Source organism: Trachemys scripta, chromosome 1 (assembly GCF_013100865.1).
Source record: "Trachemys scripta elegans isolate TJP31775 chromosome 1, CAS_Tse_1.0, whole genome shotgun sequence".
NCBI lineage: Eukaryota > Metazoa > Chordata > Testudines > Emydidae > Trachemys > Trachemys scripta.
This window is the reverse complement of record NC_048298.1, coordinates 334,106,560-334,132,803: the sequence shown is the minus strand read 5'-3', so window position 1 is coordinate 334,132,803 and position 26,244 is coordinate 334,106,560. Positions and strand designations below refer to the sequence as shown.

Sequence of the window (26,244 nt, the reverse complement as noted above, 5' to 3'; positions counted from 1 at the left end):
ACTGTGAGCTAGATGTTAAGCCACAGTCACACAATAAGTTCTCTTCCAGTGCTAGGTGGGCTGGTTTTAAAATGCACTAGCATTCCAATAAAAGTGTGTAGACAAAAATACAATTTGTGTTTCTTTCCAGTAGTCATCCCTGTGATCAACTTCCACATGCTCACGTGTGTGGATTTTTTAACTTGCACTGTTTATAATGTGGTTATTTATCTGCATAATTGAAGATTTTCAAATTACCATGTAATTGTGCTCCATTATCTAAGCTTTCATTTAAAAAAAAATGTGGGTGCCTAAGCTTGGGCCCCCAAATCCCCTAAATAGAAGTGACTTGATGTAGGAAGTGCTGAGCACCAACAAAGTCTGTAGAAGTCAGACACCCCTGCAAGTCCTCAAGCGGGTTTTATGTAAATGCCTAAATATGGATTTAGGACCCTAACTTTAGGCATCCGCATTTGAAGATGTAGATGTACGTTTCTAACCCTCATGACTGTGAAGATAGTTGTAAATACCTTTGTTGCATAGTTTGGTAAACTGAGATAGAAGAAAAACTGGAGTGAAACAACATCATGCGTTAAGGCTAGTGTGATCATCAGGGTATAATTTCTTCTCAGTTAAGGGTAAATAATAAACATGCCTTTCCTTACTGTAAGAAGAGATTACGATTTAAATGTCAACATTAACTATTTCAGTGACAATCACTTTAATGCAAACATCAAGATCAATTTACTTGTTTGTCACTTTTGGAGGTAGTGGTATGAGTTTGGGTGGAATGCACTACTCAGCTTCTCACTGTCTAGAGATGCTAGGGTGGGTAAAGACTCCCATTTGAAATTTAAAGTAATCTCTGCCCTTATCCTAGAGGGGAGTTAAAAAGGAAGTTCAGTACCAAAAGCCTGAGCTGCCTTCTGCAAACCAGCTCCCGTACCTTCCTGGGTGCCAAGACCTGAGTCTCCTCTACCGAGCTCTACCAAAATGTCCACCTTTCTCCATTTGACAACTTCTGCAAGGTAGTTACTTGGTTCAGTGCAAAAATCTGCAGCACATTTAACATTGTAAACTTTGGAGCAGTGAGATGTAAATTAAGGTGAATATCAAAATTAATGAATTACACAAGATTGCTATATTGATTGGATTGGATTAGAGGGGGCAGTTGAAAAGCTGAAGTTAGCCAGTGTCAGTCTCCTCCTCAGCATGCTAATGTACACTCTTCCATTGCACACAGTTACAGAGAAATGAGTTGCTGTGCAGCTGAGCACCCCTTCCCCACTGTTCTCTACCTCTTTTCCTCACTCCCATAATTTCTCCTTACTTGCCCTCTGAACTCTCATTGATGTCCCACTGAGAAGAATGAGGGAATCCTCAATCTTAGCATTTCCTCTTCAGACTGACAGGGCACCCATCCTTATTTTATCTGAGGATGATTGATTGGGAAACCCTTCAGTTCTGATTGATCAGCCAAGTGACTCACTAATGATCAAGATAATCCCTTGTCTGTGGGGACAAGGCCCCCATTCACAGGCCCTGATGACCCAAGTTCTAGGGAACTAGAGTAATTGAAACTAAACCATATAAATAGTCATGCCTAGAGCAGCTATCGCTAGATCAGTCTGGGTACTTAAGCATTTTAACTAGAGCTGTGCAGAGGGTGGAAATTCCATTTCACAAAGGATTTTGAAATTTCAAAATTTGGCTTCATTCCAAATTGGAATGAAAACCGAAACATTTCAAATTTTCCAGAAAAGAAAAATTCCTAAAAATTTTTCATTTTGAATTGATCAAAATGATGCACTTTAACTAAATAGAAACATTTCATTTTGATTTTTGACTTTTTAAAAACGTGTATAATAAGGTGGGTGAAATATCTTTTATTGAGTCAATTTCTGTTAATGAAAGAGACAAGCTTTTGAGCTTACACAGAGCTCTTCTTACCTCACTCACATTGTCTCTCTCATATCATGGGACCAACATGGCTACAACAATGCTGAAAACAAATATAATATATAATAGAATACAAAATAAAATTTCAAAATGAAAAGGAGCTTCAAATTGAAAAATCAAAACGTTTCCAGTAACATTGTAATGGGACATTTCAACATTGTTGGAATATTTTTCCCGTTTTTCTCCTAAACAAAATTTAGTGAAATTTATGCAATTTTACAGTTTCGATGGAACTCCCATTTTCCAGTGGGAAATGGTTCAATGCCTAATACACGTACTGTAGTGCAATCTCTTTATCATGAAAGCTGAACTTACAAATGTAGAATTATGTACAAAAAAATAACTGCATTCAAAAATAAAACAATGTAAAACTTTAGAGCCTACAAGTCCACTCAATCCTACTTCAGCCAATCACTCAGACAAACAAGTTTGGTTAAAATTTGGAGGAGATAATGCTCCCCATTTCTTGTTTACAATGTCACCTGAAAGTGAGAACAGGTATTCGCATGGCACTTTTGTAGCTGGCATTGCAAGGTATTTATGTGCCAGATATGCTAAACATTCGTAAGCCCCTTCATTCTTCGGCCACCATTCCAGAGGACATGCTTCTATGGTGATGATGCTCATTAAAAAAAATAATGGGTTAATTACATTTGTCACTGAACTCCTTGGGGGGAGAATTGTATGTCTCCTGGTCAGTGTTACCTGCATTCTGCCATATATTTCATGTCATAATAGTCTCGGATTGGAAACTCCTCTTCTCACTTTCAGGTGACATTGTAAACAAGAAGCAGGCAGCCATTATCTCCTGTAAATTGTAACCCAATTTGGTTTTCTGAGTGATTGGCTGAAGTAGGACTGTGTAGACTTGTAGGCTCTAAAGTTTTACATTTGTTTTATTTTTCAGTGCAGTTATTTTTTGTACATAATTCTACATTTGTAAGTTCAACTTTCATGATAGAGATTGCACTACAGTACTTGTATGAGGCGAATTAAAAATACTATTTCTTTTGCTTTTTACAATGCAAATATTTGTAATCAAAATAAATATAAAGTGAGCACTATATACTTTGTATTCTGTGTTGTAATTGAAATCAATATATTTGAAAATGTACAAAACATCCAAAAATATTTAAATAAATGGTATCCTATTATTGTTTTAACAATGCGATTAATTGCACGATTAATCGAGATTAATTTTTTTAATCACTTGACAGCCATATTTATTTGTATTATGATAGCACCCACAAGCTTAGCCACTGTCCAGATAGATAGTGAGGCACCGTACCTGTCTCAAGTTGCTCACAATCTAACAAGACTAATGAGAAATAAAAGAAGGAAGAGAGGTGAAAAAACATGCAGTCCATTTCTAGTTTAAATATCCCTCATCCCAAACTTGGCCATTACCTAAGACACTTTGTTGTGGGCATCACAGTAGATTTGGGTCTTTAAGGAGAGGGTAGTGCTCATGTAGACTAATTCATAGAGTCATCCTGGATTCCAAAGAAGTTTAATAACTGTTAGTCATTCGTATTTCATTTCATGTTCGCCTTATCCTACGGTCCTCTGTGAAAGCACCAACAGGAAAATTAAATGGTATTTTTGTAGTTTTTTGGAGAGAGCTGCAGACCCGCAGTGCATATTACTTATATATTTCAAAATTTGCTAGTTTGTTCCATTAACTTCCTGGGTGTACAAGTGGAGGGAAGTTACTTCACAAACAGTTTTTGCAAATGCTTTCAAAACTTAACATTTTATATTAATTTTGATATTTTAATAGTTGTTCTTTCCAGTAATTTAGCCTCTAGAATGCCTGTTCTGTTAATGAATGTCCCATATTGTGTGATCTAAATTTAGATAGTTTAGAAGACTTTTGTTACTGTGACTTAAATAATGTGCCAGTCACTATGATCACTAGATGAGTTAATGACATGAGACACACTGTATGACTGAGTCTGTTGAAACTGCTCTGTTTTGGACTGGGTCTGAGTGGGTGATTATATTGTCCTTTCACCTCTGACTTTTAACCAAAGCCACAGTGCAGGCATGTACAAGCTTGTCTCATCTTAGTGCCTAGTAGATATTTGTACATTACAAAATGCAACCATGCAGTCTGCTCATTAGCTGGAATAACAGGACTGCAATGAATAAGCAGAGCTATGCATGGAAGTTTAGACAGCACCTTGTCTGCATGGCTACCAAGTTCTCAATTTTCATAATAAAAGCAAAAGCACAAGACAAAAGGTGGATTGGAATAAGTATTGTTCTCCTTGTTTTACCCAGATTTCAGGGAGAGGTAGATGCAGAAGGAACAGCTCGAAGCTGCAGGAAGGGGGCGCTGCTTTCCGGTGGGTGGGGGCAGGCAGCGGTGCTGCTGCTTTCCAGGAGGGAAGGGTTGTCTGAGGGAGGCATGACTCAGGCTGTTCTGGGATATTGCGTGCCCCTCCCCCCGGCATGGATTGTCTGGTAGAATCAGAAATTGAACTCTGATCTCTCTGGAATCCATTGTCTTAAGCACCAGACCATTCCTTACATAACCGTGTGTCCCAAAGAAGAGACACATTTAATTTTGTACTATTTTTAAGAATTATTTTTGTTACTTTCTATTTCCAGTAACATCCAAAATGTTAGACACATTGTTCCTGCCTTGAGGATCTCACAGTCTATAGGCGATAGATCTACAGAAGATAGAGCAAAGGAGTGTAACACATACAACAAGTAGTCAGAGTGGTTGGTCATGTCACAGTAGTAATATTATGACAGTGTAATAGGAATAGTTTTAAATAACCTATTAAAAATAACCTAGGTTATTCCTGAAACTTGTCAGACAATTTTGCATAGGTGTCATGACCAAAGTAGGTCTTCAGGAGGGATTTGAATGCAGGAAAGACTTTACAGATGTGCTCAGGAAGGGCATTTCCTGCATAGGAGGAGGCATGGAATAAGAATGGAGACGTTTGTCTTCTCCTTCTTGGTAGTCCATCGATCCGATGATGACAAATCTGTGCGGATCATCAGTTGTTGGTCTTATGGTGTGCCCTCTGATGGCTATACAAGCCAATTCTAGAGGTGCACATTTTGCTGCAGATGGTGCATGGGAAGTTCGCGATTAGTGGATTGTGCGCTGCTGATGCTCTGTGACGTCATTCGCGTGCCTCTTGTAGACGCCGGCAGCGGTCTTCCTCAAAGGCGATGCAGGTATTTCTGACTGTTGCACGCCACTGTGTTCTATTTCTGGCGGCGTCCTCAAGGTCCCTAGGTTTGATACTGCTGTACTGCAGATTGGCTTTGATGGTGTCCTTGTAACGTTTCCGTGGACGACCTATATGCCGAATGCCCTGGGAGAGCTTACCATGCAGAAGCTGGCGGGGGATTCTGTTGGCATCCATGCAGCTGACATGACCGGTCCAACGTAGCTGTGACTTCATGATCATCATTTCGATGCTTGTCATCTGGGCTCTCTCGAGGACTTCGAGATTGGGCACTTTGTCTTGCCAGGGGATCTTCATGATGTTACGGAGGCAGCGCATGTGAAATGCTTCGAACTGCTTGATGTGACGCCTATATAGTGTCCATGTTTCGCACTCGTACAAAAGAGATGAAAGAACAACAGCTCTGTACACAAGCAGTTTTGTTGATATCCGGATGTTATGGTGATTTAAAACTTTGACACGCAGACAGCCAAGTGCCTGGCTTGCTTTGGATATTCGTGCATTGATCTCATTATCCAGTGATCCATCACTGGATATGACACTACCCAGATATTTAAAGTTCTCCACTACTTTCAGCTGAGTGCCGTCGATGGAGATACTCGGGACAGAAACATTTGATCCAGGTGCAGGTTGATGGAGAACTTCTGTCTTTCTGAGGCTGATAGTTAGTCCGAAAAGTTGCAAGGCCTCAGCAAACTTGTTGACAATATGCTGAAGATCATTTTCAGTGTCAGCCATGAGGGCACAATCGTCAGCAAAGAGTGCCTCAAGAAGGAGTTTCTGCACTGTCTTAAACGTTTGTCTAAGAAGCTGAGAAATGTTTAAGTGCTGGCATAATTTTGGGGTGAATGAAGGTGACTTTTGGGGGGGGAAGGCAAAGGTGAATAAGTAGAATAGAGTAAAGTTAAGCAGGGCATGAATCTTGAACTTGATGCAATAATTGAGGGGAAACTATTGGGGAGGTGATGTGATCAAAATGACTGACTAGGAGGATGGTCCTCACTGTAGTAGCTTATATGGAGAAAGCAATCCAAGAATTGAGGAACTCTGGGAGGAGGTGTTTACAGTTATCAAGATAGGAGACTGGATGAGAATTTTAGCTTTAGGGACTGATGGAAAGGACAGATCTTAAAAATTTTGTGGAGAAAGAGGAGGCAGAATTTGAAAATGGCTTTAATGTGTGTCTGTGAAACATGTTCAAAAAGCCCATTCTGAGTTGAAAATAGGAATTTACCAGCTTGTTTAAAATCACACTGAGATGTGTTGAGAGCAGTTACCAAAGTGCTTTGCTCTGCCCACAGTTAGCCTGTGCTTCTTGGAGTGGAGCTGTAGCTAATGCAGAGAAATATCCAACCCCAGGAAACACCTGGGTGTGCTACACTTGGGAGGCAGGTGGGGCTGAATCTGAAAGTTTTAACTGGAAACATTCAACATTCCTGGATTAGAAGTCATGGAAACAGACATCCTGAAAAGATTACTCAGCTTTTCATTTTGAAACACTAATTTTTTTTGTTGAATTTTAAGTCCATTGCTGAAAACAAGTGACAGAAAAAAGAAACTATATTGAAATATCCTTATGGTTTCCTTGGCATCTTGGTTTTGCATGTTACTTTGGTATCTTTGATTAACTGTTAATGGCTGACCAGCAATTAGAACTTGCGACTGTTCATTCACAATGAAAGTTTCCCCTGTGCAGAGAGCCTGTACAAAGTCTATGCGCCACTACTTCAGTGTTACTTAAGTGGTACTGGTGAATTTCACCCTAAAGGAATAATCAGAAATATTGTCTTGTCTTTTTAAAATGTATTGTTGAAATTCTGGACTAGTAATTTATACATTTTAATGGTAGTTAGTAGAATTTCTTTGTCTGAGAACTGGGATGGAATTCACTCATTCAGTGGTTGCTTAGTACACAAGCAGAAGTGGGATTGATACCTATAATCTTCATATAGTTGTTTGGCTGACTCAGGGTGAAGACGTGTAGACCAAATGTTCTGCAAGCAGCAGGAGAATGTTTGGTACCTAACAGGAATGAAATCTCAAAGTACTATAGTGGCTGACTAGTATTTAAGACTGCAGGAGAAAACATTTTCCTCATTGTCCACATTGGTATGAATGGCACAGCAATCAACTTACTAGAATTTATATGACTACAGAGACCTTGGTAGAGAATTTGAATAGGATTGTAAAATAATCTTCCTAGAGTTTCTGCCATTTCCAAGAACCAAGGAAATAAACTAGTAGCCGAGGAGGTGGAGAAAGATTGGGTTTCATGAATCATTTGTTGTCTGGAGAAAGGGGATTGGAAAGATTAATTATGACTTCCCTTTGAATGGCAGGGGAAAACATTTCCTAGGGGCTTGAGCATTGGCCTGCTAAACCCAGGGTTGTGAGTTCAATCCTTGCGGGGGCCACTTGGGGATCAGAGGCAAAATCAGTAGTTGGTCCTGCTCGTGAAGGCAGGGGGCTGGACTCGATGACCTTTCAAGGTCCCTTCCAGTTCTAGGAGATGGGATATCTCCATTAATTTAATTTAATTTAATTTAATTTAAAATTTAACTAGGAAGAAAGCTGGAGAGGAACAACAAGGGGGAGATAAGATCGAGAAAGGCAAATGGGCAATATTATAGTATGGGCAAAGTAACAGTAAGAATACACTATGTAGAGCATCAGACTGGATATAAACCACGGTTATACCTTAAGAAGTGCTAAAGTAAAAATGGCTTGTAGCGTTCTGTTTTTTTCTTAATGGCTCCACATTGACACAGTTTTAGTGAGACCAGAGTGAGAAGGATTAGAAAGCCTATAAAAGCTCATGAAGTTTTAAAGACTCAAGAAAGATTTGGGGAGAAAGCGGAAGAGGGGTATCCCAAACCCCTGTGAGACAAGAAGCTTCTGAGGGGTCCCTAGATTCTTACACTATTTTGTACTTTCCCTTCAGCAAAGTTATTAACTTCCTACTTGAGGCTGGCTGGGCAGATTCCCATCAGAGGTGGTCTAGGATTTATTCCGCTGGTTGGGGTGGAAGAATTTGTTAGGGTGTAGTCATTTGCTTTGCCACCCTGTCTTTTGGGATACTGCTATTCAAATCCCATTTAATCTGTACTGAGGGCAATTGGTCCTTAAAAAGCAGAATGTCTTACCTTGTATTAATTTCATACAGACCGGTTCCACTAATGTAGATGCCTACCAGTCAGCCTTTGTTGCTCAAATGGCTGGCTGTTCAAATTTGAGAGTTAACGCATGACATAAGCAATAGCTTCCTCTTTGGAAGTCACTGATCTGTGGGGTAAGAAGGCTGTAGACTCCAGAGTATGAAGGAAGACGTGTTCCTTCATTGTGATTGTGGCCTCTTATGAGGGGAACTGAATGCAACTGGTCTCCACCATGAGATAATTGTTTGGAAAGCTGGCTGAAGCGCACCTTCTTGCAGGAAAATATTCTGCAGTATGATTTGTCCACTTGCATTGCCAGTCTTCATACAGAAGAAATGCACATCTGTTCAGATTGTCATCACAGCTAGACAAATTGTATGGATAGGGGGAATTCCATTTTCAGGAAGGAAAACAAATATTCCTTCTCAGATTCTGTAGATGTAGAATGTCCAATTACAACACCTCACTGGAACAGAATGTAGTTAGATTGACTGAGAATATTGCACAGTGTTTTACATAACTATTTAAACTCAGAATTAATTGCTAAACTGTCCATAAAATAGTGTCGGTTTCCAAAATGAAATTAACACATTTTAAAATTCTGAACAAATTTTACTTAGCTTCATGATTTTAAGAGTCTGCGGCTTACAGATTCTAATCTAGCTGTGCTCAAATGGTATAGGAACATATCTGCCTGTGTTCTGGTAAATTCCACAGCTAAAAAAAATTGGGAGAAAATACTGTTTCAGTTAAATATGTTTAAAAGATACAATCATGAGGTGAGGATCCTGGTCTGAATGCTGGGATCCATGGACCTTCAGATTTATTCTTGAGAAAATTATGTTCAGAGTATATGGGGAATCACTTTTAAATGAGATTTAAAGCTAGTCAAAAAACAATATGAAATTTTCAAAAAGTCTTTCTAATCTAAATTCAAAATGTTGATGAAAAGTTGTCAGTATTTGAATTTCTCTAACAACAACTCATTTCCACTTCCGATTTTCCTATCCACCTGTCTTTTTCCTTTACTTTCTTTCATGTCCTCCATTAAACTGGGATCGTAGTTATGTCAAACCTATATCTTTAGGATAAAGCCTAATGTGTAACAAATTGATCAGTATGTGCTTCTGGAAAAACTAAATTTTGAATGTTAATCAGGTTATGATTTTAGAAAAAATATCAGTGGAACCTCATCCCTTATACTCCTTCCTAAACAGTGGAGCTGGGTATTCAATAAATACCAAGAAGGTGACCCTGGTGCACCTTTTGTACATGTTTGTGTGGGTGTCCATGTGTATTAAAAAATTTTGGTCTTTGAAATGAGTATTCCATGTACCAGTTTCCTTACTCTCTGGACACATAGAACAAGAACAATCATTTTTTTAGATTGCTAAACAAGTAAGGCCTGAGAAATAAAAGTTAATACAGTAAACGTGGGTTTGTGTTTGTTGGCAAAGAGGTAGTGCTACATGCACCCAAAAAGTTGTAACAGATTCCCAATGGATAAGATATTACAGTGGGAGTCAGGATACCTGAGTTCTAATCCCAGCTCTCCCACTGACTGAACACCTCTGTGGCCTTTGAAAAGTCACATCACTTCTCTGTGCATCTGTTTCTCTTCCCATGATTTCTGTCTTGTCTGTGTAGATTGTAAACATTTTGGGGCAGGGACTGTCACGTGCTACATGTTTATATGTTGCCTAGCACAATGGTGCCCCAGTCTCTTTCGAGGCCTCCAGGCACTATTGTAATACAAATCATTTCTATGCTGTCCAGTATTTAAACATTTTCCCCTCATAATCAGAATAACACCAATTTGATTAAGTTTATCCAGCCTTATCAGATATGCATGTGGATAACATCCTCTCCTTTTCTCCAGTCAAATTAGTTAACTCAAGATATAAATAACAGTGAGCTCACTTGAATGAAGTTTAACTCATGAAATGTGGTCATCAGAGCAAAATATATTTAGAAGTTTCTAATCATAAGTATTTTTTTTAATTCTTGCTAAACATCAACTAAAATTTTTATTAAATTAACTGGCTGATCCACCAATCTACCCACCGCTCCTATTCTCCCCTGCCCACAGTTAAAAATGAAAACATGCTGAAGTGTGTGCGCTATATATCAAGAAACTTATACTGGCACATGTCACCATAGTGTCTTAAATATACAGATGGTAAGAGCATGAAAAAAGGTAAAAAGTCATGGGAGGGGGAAAATTTAATCAAGTTTATGGAAACTTGATAAGGCAAACCCATTTTGAGTGACTTCATGAAGGTAAACTGCTTTCATGAAGGTTCCTTTGTAGCTCTCTCTGAACTCCATTGGTAGGGGACAAACCTTTCACAATTTTTTTAACCACAAAGACAGAGTGGTACATTGTAAAGTTTCTTACTGTTGACTCTCCCAGTGGTGCTTGGAGGGATTGCATATGTACCTCATTAGCATTACTCCCCCATGAATAAATGAGAAAATGGACTTAAAAAAAGAATACGTTATAATTGACATGCCGAAGTCTCAAGGGATATTGGGGAAATAGAGTTTAATCTTTAATGCTGCAGTGCAGCTGCTATACCGTAGCATGCAGCTATATTGTTTTTTTCCTCGTTATTCAGCTATTACAGTGATTGCAGTACCATGGGGCTCAAACCATTTTCCTTTAATGGGCGTATTGATCATTTGTGTGAACTGCAGAAGTAGCTAAAAATAGTATTACATTGATTTTTTTTTTCCATTGTACTCCTCAATTTTAGTAAAACTAGTATAGTTTTAGAACAGATTTTTTAAAAAAGTTGAGTTGTGCACATTAACTATACCCACTTAATTCTGTTAACTATCTGGTATTTAGCATGAATTCATTATTTTGAAAAGGACCTGTGTGATTTGAATCAGATTGGTAACTGTCAAGTCTGTGGGACACTTTGAAACATCGTTATATATGGTTAGTATGTTCATATGTGGTTAGTATGTTTAAATCTTGTACAATTTAGAAGAAACCCCACTGATGGGAATTTAAATAATTTGTATTTTTTTTTTAAATTGCAACTTAAATCCGTTATATCCAAACTAGACAGATTAAGGGAGCATGTTTACAAATCCTCCAAGAGTAAATAAAATAGATTGTAAACCTACAGTGATAAGTATTTGGGTTCCTTGAATATGTGTAGGGGTAAAGAAAAGAAAACAAGGAAATAAAGAAACATATAATTGGTAAGTATGACCTATTGTGTGTGTGTTTGTGTGGCTTTTCATAAACTATTGAGTGAAGTTCAAGGTCTTGGTCCTTATCTTCAAGGCACCAATGCCTTGGGCCCAGGATATCTAATAGACCACCTGAAGCTCCTGAATGAAAACCATGGTTGACAGTTCTAATCTTCTAACATAATGGTCCTCTACAATAAAGGAGAAAGCTCATCTATGTGGGTAATGGCTTTCTTAGGGCTGGTGTGAGACTGTAGAATGAGCGCTCATAGGAACTGGGGACTTATCAGTAGTGGGCGTGGAAAGATGAGGTGGGACCATTTTGTCTCAGACCCCCTGTTTGAGAGGGCTCCCAAACCTAATGCAGTGTGACCCTGGTGAACGGGTCACAGTGCCTTTTGGGTTTTGCCCAGCTATGCCTTTGTCATGATGGGGAATGGCAAGGCCAAATGAGTGAGGTAGCACTGCGACCCGGTGCACCAGGTCGCAGTACTCTGGTGAGGAGTTGGAGCCAGCCCCGTGACACAGGAGCCATCATTGTGGGATGAGTGCAGGGTGCGCTCACTCTCCGAACCCCCCACCTTTCCCCTGGGGCCTCCCTTCTGTTATTGCATCTGTTTTTTGATGTGGGTTGGTTTTGTTTTGTTTTTTGATGGGCTGGGGGGGGTCTCCATTTCAGATTTATTCCCAGGCCCCCCAAAACCTATGTCTGATTATCATGGACATAACCACCTTCCACTCCCAGTGCAAGGCACACTTCTATAACCTGCCTTTTGTAGTTTAAACATATGGCAGCAGCCAGCATGTACATAAAAAAACCCAACAACAAAAAACTTACCAAAACAAAGCACTTACTGCATGCACAGTTTGCATCCAGCCACATCACTTAAAGCACTACCAGAAGGCAGCTCAGATACTATAGTGATTGGCACGGTATAAGTGCTGTTATAGTTAAGTGCTGTTATAAAGAGGACAGTGATCAATTATTCCTCATGTCCACTGAAGGTAGGACAAGAAGTAGTCAGCTTAGTTTGAAGCAAGGGAGATGTATTAGGAAAAAACTTTCTAACCATAAGGATAGTTAAGCACTGGAATAGGCTTCATGGGAAGTTGTGGAATCCATGTTCTTGAAGCTTTTTAAGAGACGGTTAGACAAACACCTGTCAAGGTGGTCTAGATATACTTCATCCTCCCTCAGCACGTGAGGATAGACTAGATGACCTTTTGATGTTCCTTCTAGCCCTACACTTCTGTGATTTGTATAACAGAATAATTTATTTTTAAAAAGTCTGAAAACTGACAAAGTCCTGGTCCATCAGGTTTATTCCAAAATTATGAAGGAAGTGGTAAGATAGACCCAAGAACTGCCAATACACAATGTCCTCTTCAAAAACAATAGGTGTACTGATGTACTCTAAAGAAGCTAAGATGACCCATTTATTCAAGAGAGGCTCTTAAGAAATTAGACCTAGAAGGCCTGAGTCTCCACTCTTACACCAATGTAACTCCATTAACTTTAATTGAATTATTTGTTATTTATACCTAAGTTAATATTTTATATAAGGATAGTCATAGAAATTTATGACTACTCTGAGGCTCTGAAAAAGTTTAGATAAAGTCAAATAATGTTCATTTGACTTTAGGAAAACTTTGAATACCATAGTAAACTGAAGCCATCAGCAAGTGTTACCTAGAGAGTGGATAAAAGTTGGTTTTGGTATTGAGGGAGAAGAGAGCTGTTGTGAGGGAAAGTGGTTTAGGATGGAGGAAAATGAATGGATTGCAATGAGAATCAAAGAATAATTTGTGTTAACTTTATTGCCATATTTTCAGTTTTTTGCAGTGCCAGATTCTATTGTTACATGCCTTCCTTTGTATAAAATATGAAGAATTACTTGTACAGACTAGAAGTTCATGGTAGTGAGTGGATTCTACAGTTCAGTTTACAGAAATGCACGAGACTAGAAATCATATATTAAAATGGAATAAGTCCAATGAATAGCATAAACATTAAAAGGTAAAGGAGTATCAGGGAATGGAGGATAAACACATGACTTTCTGCATTATTTATATAAAGCTGAACATTCATAGAATCATAGAATATCAGGGTTGGAAGGGACCTCAGGAGGTCATCTATGTAGTTTAAACATATGGCAGCAGCCAGCATGTACATAAAAAAACCCAACAACAAAAAACTTACCAAAACAAAGCACTTACTCCAACCTCCTGCTCAAAGCAGGACCAATTCCCAACTAAATCATCCCAGCCAGGGCTTTGTCAAGCCTGACCTTAAAAACTTCTAAGAACATTCTGGGAATACTGCATTACTGGTCACATTATGAGAAGAAATGTCTCTGTCTATATAAAGAAAAAAGTTAGTCCATGGAATAAACAACTATCAGGAATAGCAACTAAAGCAGTTTTTGAAAGAGTTAGACCAATATTTGGAGGGGAAAAATTGTGGAATGCAACTGTTAACTAAAAAGGATGGGTTTTCCTGACCTTCCTTCCTTTCTTTCTTGTTGTCTTTGGCTAACGTTCTCATGTAGTGCTAATCAGAATACTGCTGATGTCAGCCAACCCCATTGAGTTGTGTTGAATTAATTAGTGGTGACAAGTTTCAGGGGGTAGCCGTGTTAGTCTGTATCCACAAAAACAACAAGGAGTCCAGTGGCACTTTAAAGACTAACAGATATATTTGGGCATAAGCTTTCGTGGGTAAAAAACCTCACTTCTTCAGATGCATTACTGGTGAGTGAGGTAGGGGATTTTTTTAATGACGACTTGATCATCCTTATTTTTCTTAATCATTAGGTGATAAATTTTTGAGAAATTCTCAATATCAGGTACAGTACAAACTAGCCACCAGGGCCAAGAACCCTTAACAAACTGTGACTTGTTAGCATTCCTGGGATAAATATAAAAAATACAAAAACAGGGTTTGCCTTTTTTATATTAGACTTCTCACAAAAGGAGCTGAAGTGTGGTGCTAAAATTAACTGTTGCCTTAATAAATGTGCATATTGCTCTGAGCAATTCTAGCTTTTACTGTGTGTATAATGAATTCTCATCATCTTATGTTTTGCTGATCACAAACTTCTACGCTTCTTGCAATATAGTTCAACCTTGGTTATCTGAAACTCCCAGATATCTAAAACTGGGTCACATCTCCCAAAGACATTATGTTGAAAATTCCTTTGATTATTGAAAACTACAACATCCACCAGAATATTTGCATGATCAAGATTATACCGTATATTTAATGGGGTAAAGGTATATTTTGTTTTGAGCCAAACACTGGGAAACTTTTGCCTGCTTGTGCACTGTGCAGTTTAAATGGGCTTGACAGTTTTAAAACTGCTAGGAAAGTAAAGGTTTAGGATAGTATTATCTTGAGACATTTAGAAGGAAAATGATGAAAATAATATTTTTAAGTTTTTGGCACGACATGGGAAGTGATACAAACAGCATGTCCCAGTGAATAGTGCATGGGACTGAATCAAGAAACCTGGGTTAGTTCTTGCCTTTTTTTTATTAACCTGCTGTGTGACTTTGAGCAAGCCACTTCTCCTCTCTGGGGCCTGTTTCTCCTTTCACTTTTTTCTTGTTTTATCTATTTTTACTGTAAACTTGTCAGGGCAGGGACTTTCTCCAACAAGTCTTTGTACAGTGCCTAGCAATTTAGAGCCCAATCTCAGATGGGGTATTTAGGTGCTACACTAATAAAAATAATTAATAAAAAAGGCACAGTCCCTGTATTCCGATGAATTACAATCTAGTTCCGATACAAACAGAGCAGATCAGACACACATACATGTGGTATGTTGATCTGAGCTGGAGCATGGTGTAGGAACCTAGCTTTGGTATTTTTTTGATACACTGTACCTAAAGAAGGAAGACTTGAGCATCTAGTTTCTGCTTTTGCTTTGATTATTAAACAGGAAAACCTGTTATACCAGCATAATGTAATATAATTAAGGTAATAGATAACATACAAACACAATTTGTTTAGTTCATTTAAAACTTTTCCTTAAACTGCATTCCAAAAATGAATGGATAAGGCAGGTCAAGGTCAGGTCTAATTTTGTTACATTACCTCCACCCATGTAAGGAAATTCTAGCCACCAACATCAACTCTATTGTTTCCTGAACTTTGTAACAGGAAAAAGAAAAAGCACAAATAAGTTGCTGAGTAGTATTATGTATGTGACACCAAAAGCCAAAAATAAGCAATTATAAATTTAAACTAGCATTCCATCCATGAATCATACCATTAATCCCTACAATAGGTATTGTCATATAGTTACTCTGTATTAAAATAAAAAATAAAAGCTATATTCAGCGTTCGTTAAAGGACTCAACACTGTAAACCAGTCTAGTATCAATGGGCGCTATGCAAGCTTGCAGGCATGTTTTGCAAATGTTATTTACTTGGTAGGGAAGCTAATATGGTCCATTAGGTTAATACACTAAATTTTTATCAGTAGAAGCTTGTTCATATTACAAAACCACACACATTTCAGCAATCTCTGCTCAAGATAAGATCGTAATTAGAACAGCAGGAATGTTTCAAGTAATGATTGAAATGAACTGGCAGATCTGTCTGGAAGCCTAGTTCTGCACCTGTTCACACTATGCCTGGCTCAAACCATGTCTATTTGTCCCTTGGAATTTTAGAGAGATAGAGAGGGAGTAAAAAAATCAGATTACACTTTTTCTGAGCTTTCCAGGAATGCTAATACTCTTAAAATGTTTCTGGTTCATGATTTAATATTTAAATACTAGTTTTCATATCCACTATAATTGAGGCCTGTGAATACTACAGTAGAAGAGACCACTAAATAAATAATTACTTAAATGAACATGCGAGTTATTCAGTGCACATGTCATGTCATTTCTACAGTTACAGTTTTGAAGGGCTACAGCAGGCAAACATCCAAATATACTTAAAATATCTGTAGTTCAGGTCCACTTAAATCTTTGACTGCAGGGAAATCTATAACGTAATATAAAATTATTCAAACCACTACAACTTCTAACTAGAGAGAAAGAAGAATTAAAAGGAAGCTATGATATTAACAAACTCATGAAGCAAATTAGAACTAAGAAAATTCATATCCTCTTTATTAGGAAGCCATTTAGAATCAAATATTCTAAAGTCTGTATTCAAAAACAGAATATTCAAAACATTCTCTTTTTCAAACCTGTTTAAACATCTGTTAAATTAAAAAATATATAGAATTTAGTTAAGCAGTTTTGAAATTGATTCAGTGATATTTAATGGGGTTTAAATTTTCTCACCTTTAAGAGGCAGTTCATCTGAATGGAACAGATTTTATATTAAACATTGCTTGCTTTCTTGGAAAACTTAATTCTGCATTATATAACTTGTGTGACAGACCCAGACCAGTGGGGTATAGGAGTCTGGTAGAGGGCAAATATACTGGTCACTGGATGAGTAGTTTTCTGTTCCCTGAGCGACCAGAGCAGGGGCTGCTCTAGAGTAATCAGGAACCTGTTAGAACCAGTTAAGGCAGGCAGGCTAATTAGGACACCTGGAGCCAATTAAGAAGCAGCTTCTAGAATCAATTAAGGCAGGCTAATCAGGGCACCTGGGTTTTAAAAAGGAGCTCACTTCAGTTTGTGGTGTGAGTCTAAGGCTAGGTCTACACTACCCGCCTGAATCGGCGGGTAGAAATCGACCTCTCGGGGATCGATTTATCGTGTCCCGTCGGGACGCGACAATCGATCCCCGAATCGGCGCTCTTACTCCACCAGCGGAGGTGGGAGTAAGCACCGCCGACAGAAAGCCGCAGAAGTCGATTTTGCCGCCGTCCTCACAGCAGGGTAAGTCGGCTGTGATACGTCGAATTCAGCTACGCTATTCACGTAGCTGAATTTGCGTATCTTAAATCGACTCCCCCCTGTAGTGTAGATGTACCCTGAGGAGCTGGGAGCAAGAGGCGCAAGGGGCGGAGTGCTGCTGGAGGACTGAGGAGCACAAGCGTTATCAGACACCAGGAGGAAGGTCCTGTGGTGAGAATAAGGAAGGTGTTTGGAGGAGGCCATGGGGAAGTTGCCCAGGGAGTTGTAGCTGTCATGCAGCTATTACAGGAGGCACTGTAGACAGCTGCAGTCCACAGGGCCCTGGGCTGGAACCCGGAGTAGAGGGTGGGCCTGGGTTCCCCCCAAACCTCCCAATTGACCTGGACTGTGGGTTCTTCCAGAGGGGAAGGTCTCTGGGCTGTTCCCCAACCCACATGGTGAATCTCTGAGGCAAGAAAATCCACCAATAAGCGCAGGACACACCAAGATAGAGGAGGAACTTTGTCACACTTGGTATTGTCTTGAGTCCTGATGATGTCAAAAATTAAATGGGAAGAATCACCTGATCTCTTTTTACATGGGTATCCTCATTTTGTATGCAATATTTAGTATGGTTTTAATATGATAATAGCCTGTTGAGATACAGGAAGGGAGACAAACACTGTGATTATGCAATTAATGCCTTGTTGGTTTTTCATCTTCATCGTCCTCTTGAAGTAGACATTTTTGTAAATATCTAGCCAGATTTGAATTGCAGTATTCAAGTATAACAGTCCCTGATGTTTTAAAAGAAATATATAGGAATCCTTATATATAGGTATTAAAATATCAATATGATATTTTTGAAAAGGAAATCTCATTCAATAGTTTGATCATGAGACTGGATATCTGGAATTTGACATGGACTGCCTCTGCCTTGGGCAAATCATTTATTGTGTAGTTCTAGTCAGAAAAATTCATATGTATAAAGATATATACGTATTGATATATTATACATAATTTTTATGTATAATTTGCCTAATCAGCTCTTAATTTATAATACCCAACTCATCAATTTGCTAGAATAGTTACAATTTGATATAATAGAAAAATGCTTAAAGCATCTTGTTAACTCACCAGCATTAGAGTCAAGAAAATGGAATTGATGGAAGTGTCATTTTTTGACATTCTATCATGTTTTTTACCCATGGGGTTTATTTTGCTGTCAAATAAGGAAGCATTATGTTGCACTCATTTATAACTTCAACAAATAAGTATTATCAGGGTTGGAAGAGTTCTTATATTGAAGCCAATTTTAATTAATTGAGGGGGGGTCTCATCTTTTAAAAGGCAATAATATAGTTCCCAAGTGCATAGGTTCTTACTGCTTTATGTGCTTCCTTGTGGTGTATTTCATTGCGTACTTCAGTGCTGTACTGCTAGATGACCATCCATATAACCTGTGTGGTCCGAACTCTTCAGCACAGGACCTGGGAGTGCAATCAGTGGATAAAATGGAAACAATATGAAGCTAGTGTTATACATCCTGTTTTTTCTAAAGCAGGGGCCACATCTGTGTAATAAGAAATCAAGGGCATGAGTGATTTTTATCTATTTATTTATTGGTAAAATTTAAAATGAAAAGTAGGGCTGAGTGGCAAAGAATGAAAACACACTTTATCTAATATAAAAGCATGTGTGAGTTTTAAATGAGGACCAAGGCAATGAGCTTTGAAGTTACTCTTCATCTTGATTGTTTGGAATCCTCTATTTTTAAAATATTGGAGTGAAAACTGCAGGTCCTTGTGAATATAGTATTCATAACCAGTTTGTATTAATTACTGGTAAAGTTACAGTGACACTAAGCATTTGGCATGAAAAGTTTCAGAAACACATGCACACGATCATGAAAATCTAAATGTTCTTTCATTTGATTTCACTATTACCGTCATTGTGCAGAGATTCTTTAATGAGACACTACAGCCCAATTAAAACTATTTTCCATTTTACTTGTGTCCTCTGAAAATGTGTCAGTGGGACAAGCTATTGGAAGTGTGTGAATGCATACGTGAGCATAATAATATTGCTTGCTCATTTAAAATCACAAAGTCAGGAAAGGCAGAAGCTAAGATTCCGGTAACATTAACTTGTAGATATTGACTAACTTAAACAAAAGAGTGATGTAGTAGAGCTATGCTGTACCCAGAGGAACTAGAAGAGAAGACATTATGTATGTGCAACATGGCCTACTTTATTTTGGAGTCCTTTCTTTTACATTTCCTGGTGGATGAGGTGTGAGATAATTATTTATGTTACCATAATGTTGCATAAACAGTTACTGTTTTTCTTATTAAAGAACCCAAAAATTATGTTAATGTATAATGGTGCCACACACGTGGCCCCAAGTAGGGTGTGTGTGTCATGCCATATTGCAGTTGGGAGAACTTCCCACGTTTGCCACTGCTGCTGTTTACCTGGAGCATTTTATCTATTTTTATTTTGATGGCCACATCTTTGCAATGGAAAGTGTTAGAAATTAATTTTTAAAAAGATATAGAAATTAGAAGAAAAACTATGGAATTTCTCAGGGATAACAGCAAACTTTGTACTTGTCAGGTTGGAAAAAATGTAGTATGGGGATAAATTAGATTATACTAAAATCTTGTAGATGTTACTAAGATTAGCAGTGAGTTTTCCAGGCACTTGTAACTTTATTTTTATTTTTTTCTCCCAAACTAGTCTTCATTGAGAGTAGACTCCATGTCAAGTTTCTAAGTTCACCTATTTTTTCTGTATCTGTGTGGGTTTTTTTAAGTGAAAAATTTTTTACAACAGGGAAAGCTTTTTTTTTTCTTCTATTTTTCCATAACTAACGAATGACTGGAAGCGTAAAAAATTCAGCCCAAATGGTGAATGCTTTAGAAAGTTGTGGGGAAAAAAAGTTGTAATTATTGTGCACATAGCTACTCTGCATAGCCATATGTTCATGTTCCCCTTGTCCTCCCTTCATTAATTGTCTTAAATTAGATTGAGAGTTCTTTCAGACAGGGACTGACTCTTAGTCCCAAACTTGTTCACACACAAAGTTGCGCCAGGTTAATTATTGTCTGAAACTGATTTATTTATTTAGTGTTTGCATATTCACTGAGCCAAGCAATAGCATTCTTAGTGCCCAAGTGGACATCTTGGAGCTCACTGTTGAATTTGGTTATCGAGCACTCTCAAAACAGTGTGTGCAACTGTTTGATCTGCACTGCAGCTTGTACTGTCTCAGACCCCAGTGGTGCTGGTTGGTTGCATAGAGGACTTGCCCAGTCCGCAATCAGTTAAGAAGGGCCTGCTCATGACATGGTAGATCAAAGCCAGGAAGGGCGAGCAGTAGGGTCTGTGGCAAGGAACTAATTGATGGTTGATGTTGAACACCAGTCTTCCCACCACAGGGACTCCACTGTCACATTCTGGTGTGGCAGCCTTGACCATAGTGGGTGTTGTGATGAAAAACGTGTGGCTGGTGGGATAAAAAGGTTGTTGAACAAGGGCAAGCTTGGGTTGGCACATATCTTCTCAAGAAGCTTGCCAACTGCAATCTCTCTCCTGGTGTAAGTGGGAGCAGTGCGGCTCAGAACTGGAAGCCATGGAACCTGAGTCGGTCGGAGAGTTCCTGTGATGATGCGCATTGTTGAGTTGCAGTCAGCATGGTTGGTGTGTGCTGACCAACTCCATAATGACGCACAGTACTCTGCTATTGAATACAGTAACACCTCGCTTAACGTTGTAGTTCTGTTCCTGAAAAATGCGACTTTAAGCGAAACGATATTAAGCGAATCCAATTTCCCCATAAGAATTAATGTAAATAGGGACGGTTAGGTTCCAGGGAAATTTTTTTCACCACACAAAAAACTATATCTTATGTAGATATACACACAGTATACGTTTTAAACAAACAATTTAATACTGTACATAACAATGATGATTGTGAAGCTTGGTTGCGGTGGTAGAGTCAGAGGGTGGGATATTTCCCAGGGAATGCCTTGCTGCTAAATGATGACGGCTCAGCCGAGTGCTAGTTCAAGGGTTAACACGTTGTTAATGTAGCCTCTCATCAAGGCAGCATGAACAGGAGGGAGAGGAGACAGCATTGCAGACAGAGACAGACACACACCTTGGGTGTGGGGGAGAGCAAGAGATGCACACTGTCCCTTTAAGTAAGCTGACCCACTCTTAAGTGTGGTTGTTGTTTTTTTTTTTTTTTTTTTTATAAAGTGGATCAGGAGAAGGGGTAAGCAGGGTGCAGGGGCAAGGGGGACACCCTGACATTACCCTCCCCCTGCATAGCAAGCAGGAGTCTCTGGAAGCAGCTCCAAGGCAGAGGGCAGGAGCAGCCTATGGCAGTGGATTGAGGGACAGCTGAACTGCTGATTGATAGCCTGCTGCACAGCTGCAGCACAGGGAATTTAGGGGAGCGGGGAGCTGATAGGGGGGCTACCAGTCCACCCTAGTTACAAGCCCCCATCAACTAGCTGCAACGGGCTGCTCTTCCTGCAAGCAGTGGACAAAGCAGGCGGCTGCCAAACGATGTTAGAAGGGAGCATTGTACAACTTTAAACGAGCATGTTCCCTAATTGATCAGCAATGTAACAACGAAACAACGTTAATCGGGACGACTTTAAGTGAGGAGTTACTGTACAAGATAACAAGAGCTGAAGTCCTTAGGGCTGGAGCATCAACTCCCCATGAAGAACCTGCCAGTTTGCTGAGAAGTTGTTGCATGTCTTGACCTTCTCTGCTATCTTGTTCAGGTGGCTTTTGTATGTCAGTGTTCAGTCGATGGTCACGCCTAAGTAAACCGGGTATTCCTCGTGCTTCAGCCTCTGGCCATGCATTATGATATTTAATTCCCTCTTAGCATTGGCATGGTGGAGGTGGAATGTGCTAGAGACTGTTTTGCTGAGACTAAGCTGAAGGCACCATGTTTTACAGTAGTCAGCCAGCTTTGCAGCATTGTCACTCAGGGTGTTCTCCAGCTCAGAGAAAGTCAGAGCCTGTAGTCAGCAGCAGATGTCATCTGCATAGATGAACTTCCGTGCTTTACTTGGGTTGGTGGCAGGTCATTGATGTATAGATTGAACAAGATTGGGGCTAGAACAGACTCGCTGGGTGTGACGGGTTGGATCACAGAAACCCCCTTGGGAGCTGCCACCCGATGTGCAAAGACTACCCCTGCTTCTGTTTTCCCTGCCAGCTCAGGACTCCAGCACCCTGTCTTGCTGAGCCAGACACTCCCGTCCGGCTCCAGACACAGACCCAGGGTCTGAATCACTTGTCCCAAAGCTGCAAGTTTACCTGAAAACAGCTCGCAGTAGCGCGCTTGTCTTTAGCACTCAGATGCCCAACTCCCAGTGGGGTCTAAACCCAGATAAATCCGTTTTGCCCTGCATAAAACTTATGCAGGGCAAACTCATAAATTGTTCGCCCTCTATAACACTGATAGAGAGATATGCACAGTTGTTTGCTCCCCCAGGTATTAATACATACTCTGAGTAAATTACTAAATAGAAAGTGATTTTATTAAATACAGACAGTAGGATTTAAGTGGTTCAAAGTAGTAACAGACAGAACAAAGTAAGTCACCAAGCAAAATAAAATAAAATGCGCAAATCTATGTCTAATCAAACTAAATACAGATAATCTCACCCTCAGAGATGTTTCAGTAAGTTTTTCTCAGACTGGACACCTTCCAGGCCTGGGCACAATTCTTTCCCCTGGTACAGCTCTTGTTGCAGCTCAGGTGGTAGCTAGGGGATTCTTCATGATGGCTTCTCCCCCTCTCTGTTCTCTTCCCCCCTTTATATATCTTTTGCATAAGGCGGGAACTCTTTGTCTCTTTGGGTTTCCACCCCCCCTCACTGGAAAAGCACCAGGTTAAAGATGGATTCCAGTTCAGGTGACATGCTCACATGTCACTGCAAGACTTCATTACTCACTTGCCAGCACACACATATACAGGAAGACTCAGAGGTAAATACAGCCATCCGCAGACAATGGGAGTCATCAAGATTCCAAACCATCATTAATGGTCCACACTTTACACAATTACAATAGGCCCTCAGAGTTACATTTTATATTTCTAGTTTTAGATACAAGAGTGGTACATTTATACAAATCAGATGATCACACTCAGTAGATTATAAGCTTTGGAATGATACCTTACAAGAGACCTTTTGCATGAGGCATATCCCAGTTACTTACATTCACTTATTACCGTATTTTCTCTAAAACTATCTCAGTTACATTATATTGACTTATTATTAAGTTTTTATAAAACCATATAGACTGCACAACGTCACACTGGGGTAACCCACTTATCTGTTTTTCCAACTTGTTTGTTCACCCACATGCATCCTGAACCATCTGTCTTGGAGTAGCAGTTCGATGGCATCAGTAATCCAGGTGGGAGGACTCTTGATATTTTAACAAGTGGACCCATGTGCCACACAGTATCATATGCTGCAGTGAGGTCAAGCTGATCATCCGCAAGTGCTAACCAAGTAGACAGTCTCCTGCTTCGCATGGGAAAGACACCCCTGGAGAAAGAAGTGAAGAGTGGAGTCCAGATCGACTAGAGGGTCTTCCGTAGGCAGCAAAAATCCAGAGCTTGCCCTGAATCTTTCACAATTCCAGAGCTGGGCAGAGTGCTACATAATATCAAGTCTGGCACTGCTGCTGTCTGTGACAACATTCTTCCAGAGTTCCTGAAACATCTTGGCCCATGCACTCATTCTTGGCTGGCTCAATTCTTCACAAGGGCCACCAATGAAAGAAGACTGCTGAAAATTTGGTGCATGTCAAAAGTAATCGGCCTCGCAAAACCTGATAAAGACCCAAACCAGGCATCAAGCTACCACCCAATATCACTGCTTTCTGTGTGTCTCAAGGTTCTAGAGCGCCTACTTTTACAGCAAACAACACCAGAGGTGGAGAACATCTTGATTGTCAAGCAAGCAGGCTTTCGACAAGGTTGAAGCACATGCAGCCAAATATTTGCGCTCAGGGCCGGCTCCAGGCACCAGCCCACCAAGCATGTGCTTGGGGCGGCACCTGGAGGGGGGCGGCGCGGCGCTCCGGCCGGTCGGGGAGAGCGGGGCCCTGGCCGGGCTCGCCGCCCTCCCCTGCCGTGCTCCCCGCCGGGGGCGGCGGGAGGCATTTTTGCCTGGGGCGGCAAAAAAACCCAGAGCCGGCCCTGCTTGCGCTAACCACACTAATCAAAAGCTGTTTTCAAAGAAACCTGAAAACAGGCACTATTTTCCTTGACTGATTTAGTTAAACCGGTGCAACTTCGTGTGTTTGGCATACACATTTATATCGGCTGAAAGAATATACACCAGTTTTAAGATGATATAAGAATGTCTTTACACACACAGTTGCAGGGGTTTAAATCAGTTTGCCAATATATGTTAAATTAAACTGGCACAACTTTGTGTGGATTAGGGTTGACAATGTAATTTTTACAGCAATTAGCTCAACATGGCCTCTGAGCTGTGCTTTAATGTAATAATAGTTTGCAACATGAATGATAGCCAGTGCTTTTGTGCAGCTGATGTTTGTGTGCATGGATAGGTTATTTGTGTGTGTATATACATAAAATAATGGACACCAGGTAGTTCTTGCTGTAGTCAATATTATCTATATTTCAGATTATTACTTTTTTATTTATTAAGTGCCCCATGACTGCATTTAGAATGCTTCACAATAAAGTACATCCTCCGCAGTAGAAGGTACGTGCCTTTTACTTGCAAGGTCACTTTCTTCTCATTGAGAACATATCTCTAAGCAAAATCAGTTATCCAAACCTGACCTCAGCATTCTGCAATGGATACATTACATAACTGGATGGAAAACATATTTATTGAAATACACTTGTTGTTATAGTGCTCTGTGGTGCCATCTAGTGGAATTAAGACAATGATTTTGCTACTATGTTTAGTGAAAGATGTTCACCCTTCCAGGCCATTCTGATTATTGTGTTTAGAGAATTTGGATTATAAATCTAAAAAATGAATATAAATCAAATTATCCTGCACACTTTTTAATTACTTTTCTTTTATAATTCTTCCCTTCTTTATACAGGCTCTTGATGGGAATGTATATGATCACCTTAAGGATTATTTAATGGCATTCAGCAGGACTGAGCTAGAGACATGCCAAGCTGTACAGAATACATTCCAATTTTTATTGGAAACTTCCAGCCGGGTAAGCCTTTTAACTGAGTTATCCTTTATAACTGAATAGTTAAGACCAATAACTTACTGTATGTTTTATCTTTTGGACACTAGAGATTCATTCCCAAAATATATTGACAAATATACGGAATTCTTAAGGTGTATTATATTTCTGTTCGTCCCTGTATTACATTCAATTTGACAAAACCTAAAGGAACATTTTTGGGAAATTTCCCTGTTGCTGCAAAAGTACTGCATTCTCTTGAGTGCATTTGCATTCTACAGATTCTTTAGATACTGCAGCAGCAATTGGGAAGCATCCAATTATGTTCACTGTACACGCTTAGAAAGAGAAACTGCACTTCACTCTACATGAAGGTTTTGTAGCAACATTAGTAATCTGTGAAGAAATAGCAGTATGAAACTGTTTGGATCCTTTTTTTTTTTTTTTTAGTAATTGACCATCAACTTAAAAACAAAACACCATAACATATGATTTTTTTGGATTTGAAATTGGTCAATATAGAAAACAGATTAGGATCTTGTAATTAACATCTTTGTTTCCTTGCCCCAAGTAACCAAAATCAGAAATAGGGCTAGTCATTTACAAATTCATTTTGTGGCATGTCAACTTGCATAACTTCCTCTCCTGCAAATCCTGAGTACTATTAAAGATTTCCAATAAAACCCAAGCCAACTAGACTTCAGGTA

At 39.4% G+C, this 26,244-nt stretch overlaps 1 protein-coding gene across 6 annotated transcripts in view; it reads left to right on the top strand.

Annotated features, from left to right (window-relative positions):
• The window catches only part of FCHSD2 (FCH and double SH3 domains 2), a 246,548-nt gene that overhangs the window by 167,147 nt on the left and 53,157 nt on the right, over positions 1 to 26,244 (top strand). For all 6 annotated transcript variants that reach the window (XM_034759167.1, XM_034759165.1, XM_034759164.1 and 3 more), the window contains one exon: positions 25,442 to 25,564. In XM_034759167.1, the coding sequence (XP_034615058.1) occupies positions 25,442 to 25,564 (123 nt within the window). The remainder of the gene's footprint in view (positions 1 to 25,441; positions 25,565 to 26,244) is intronic.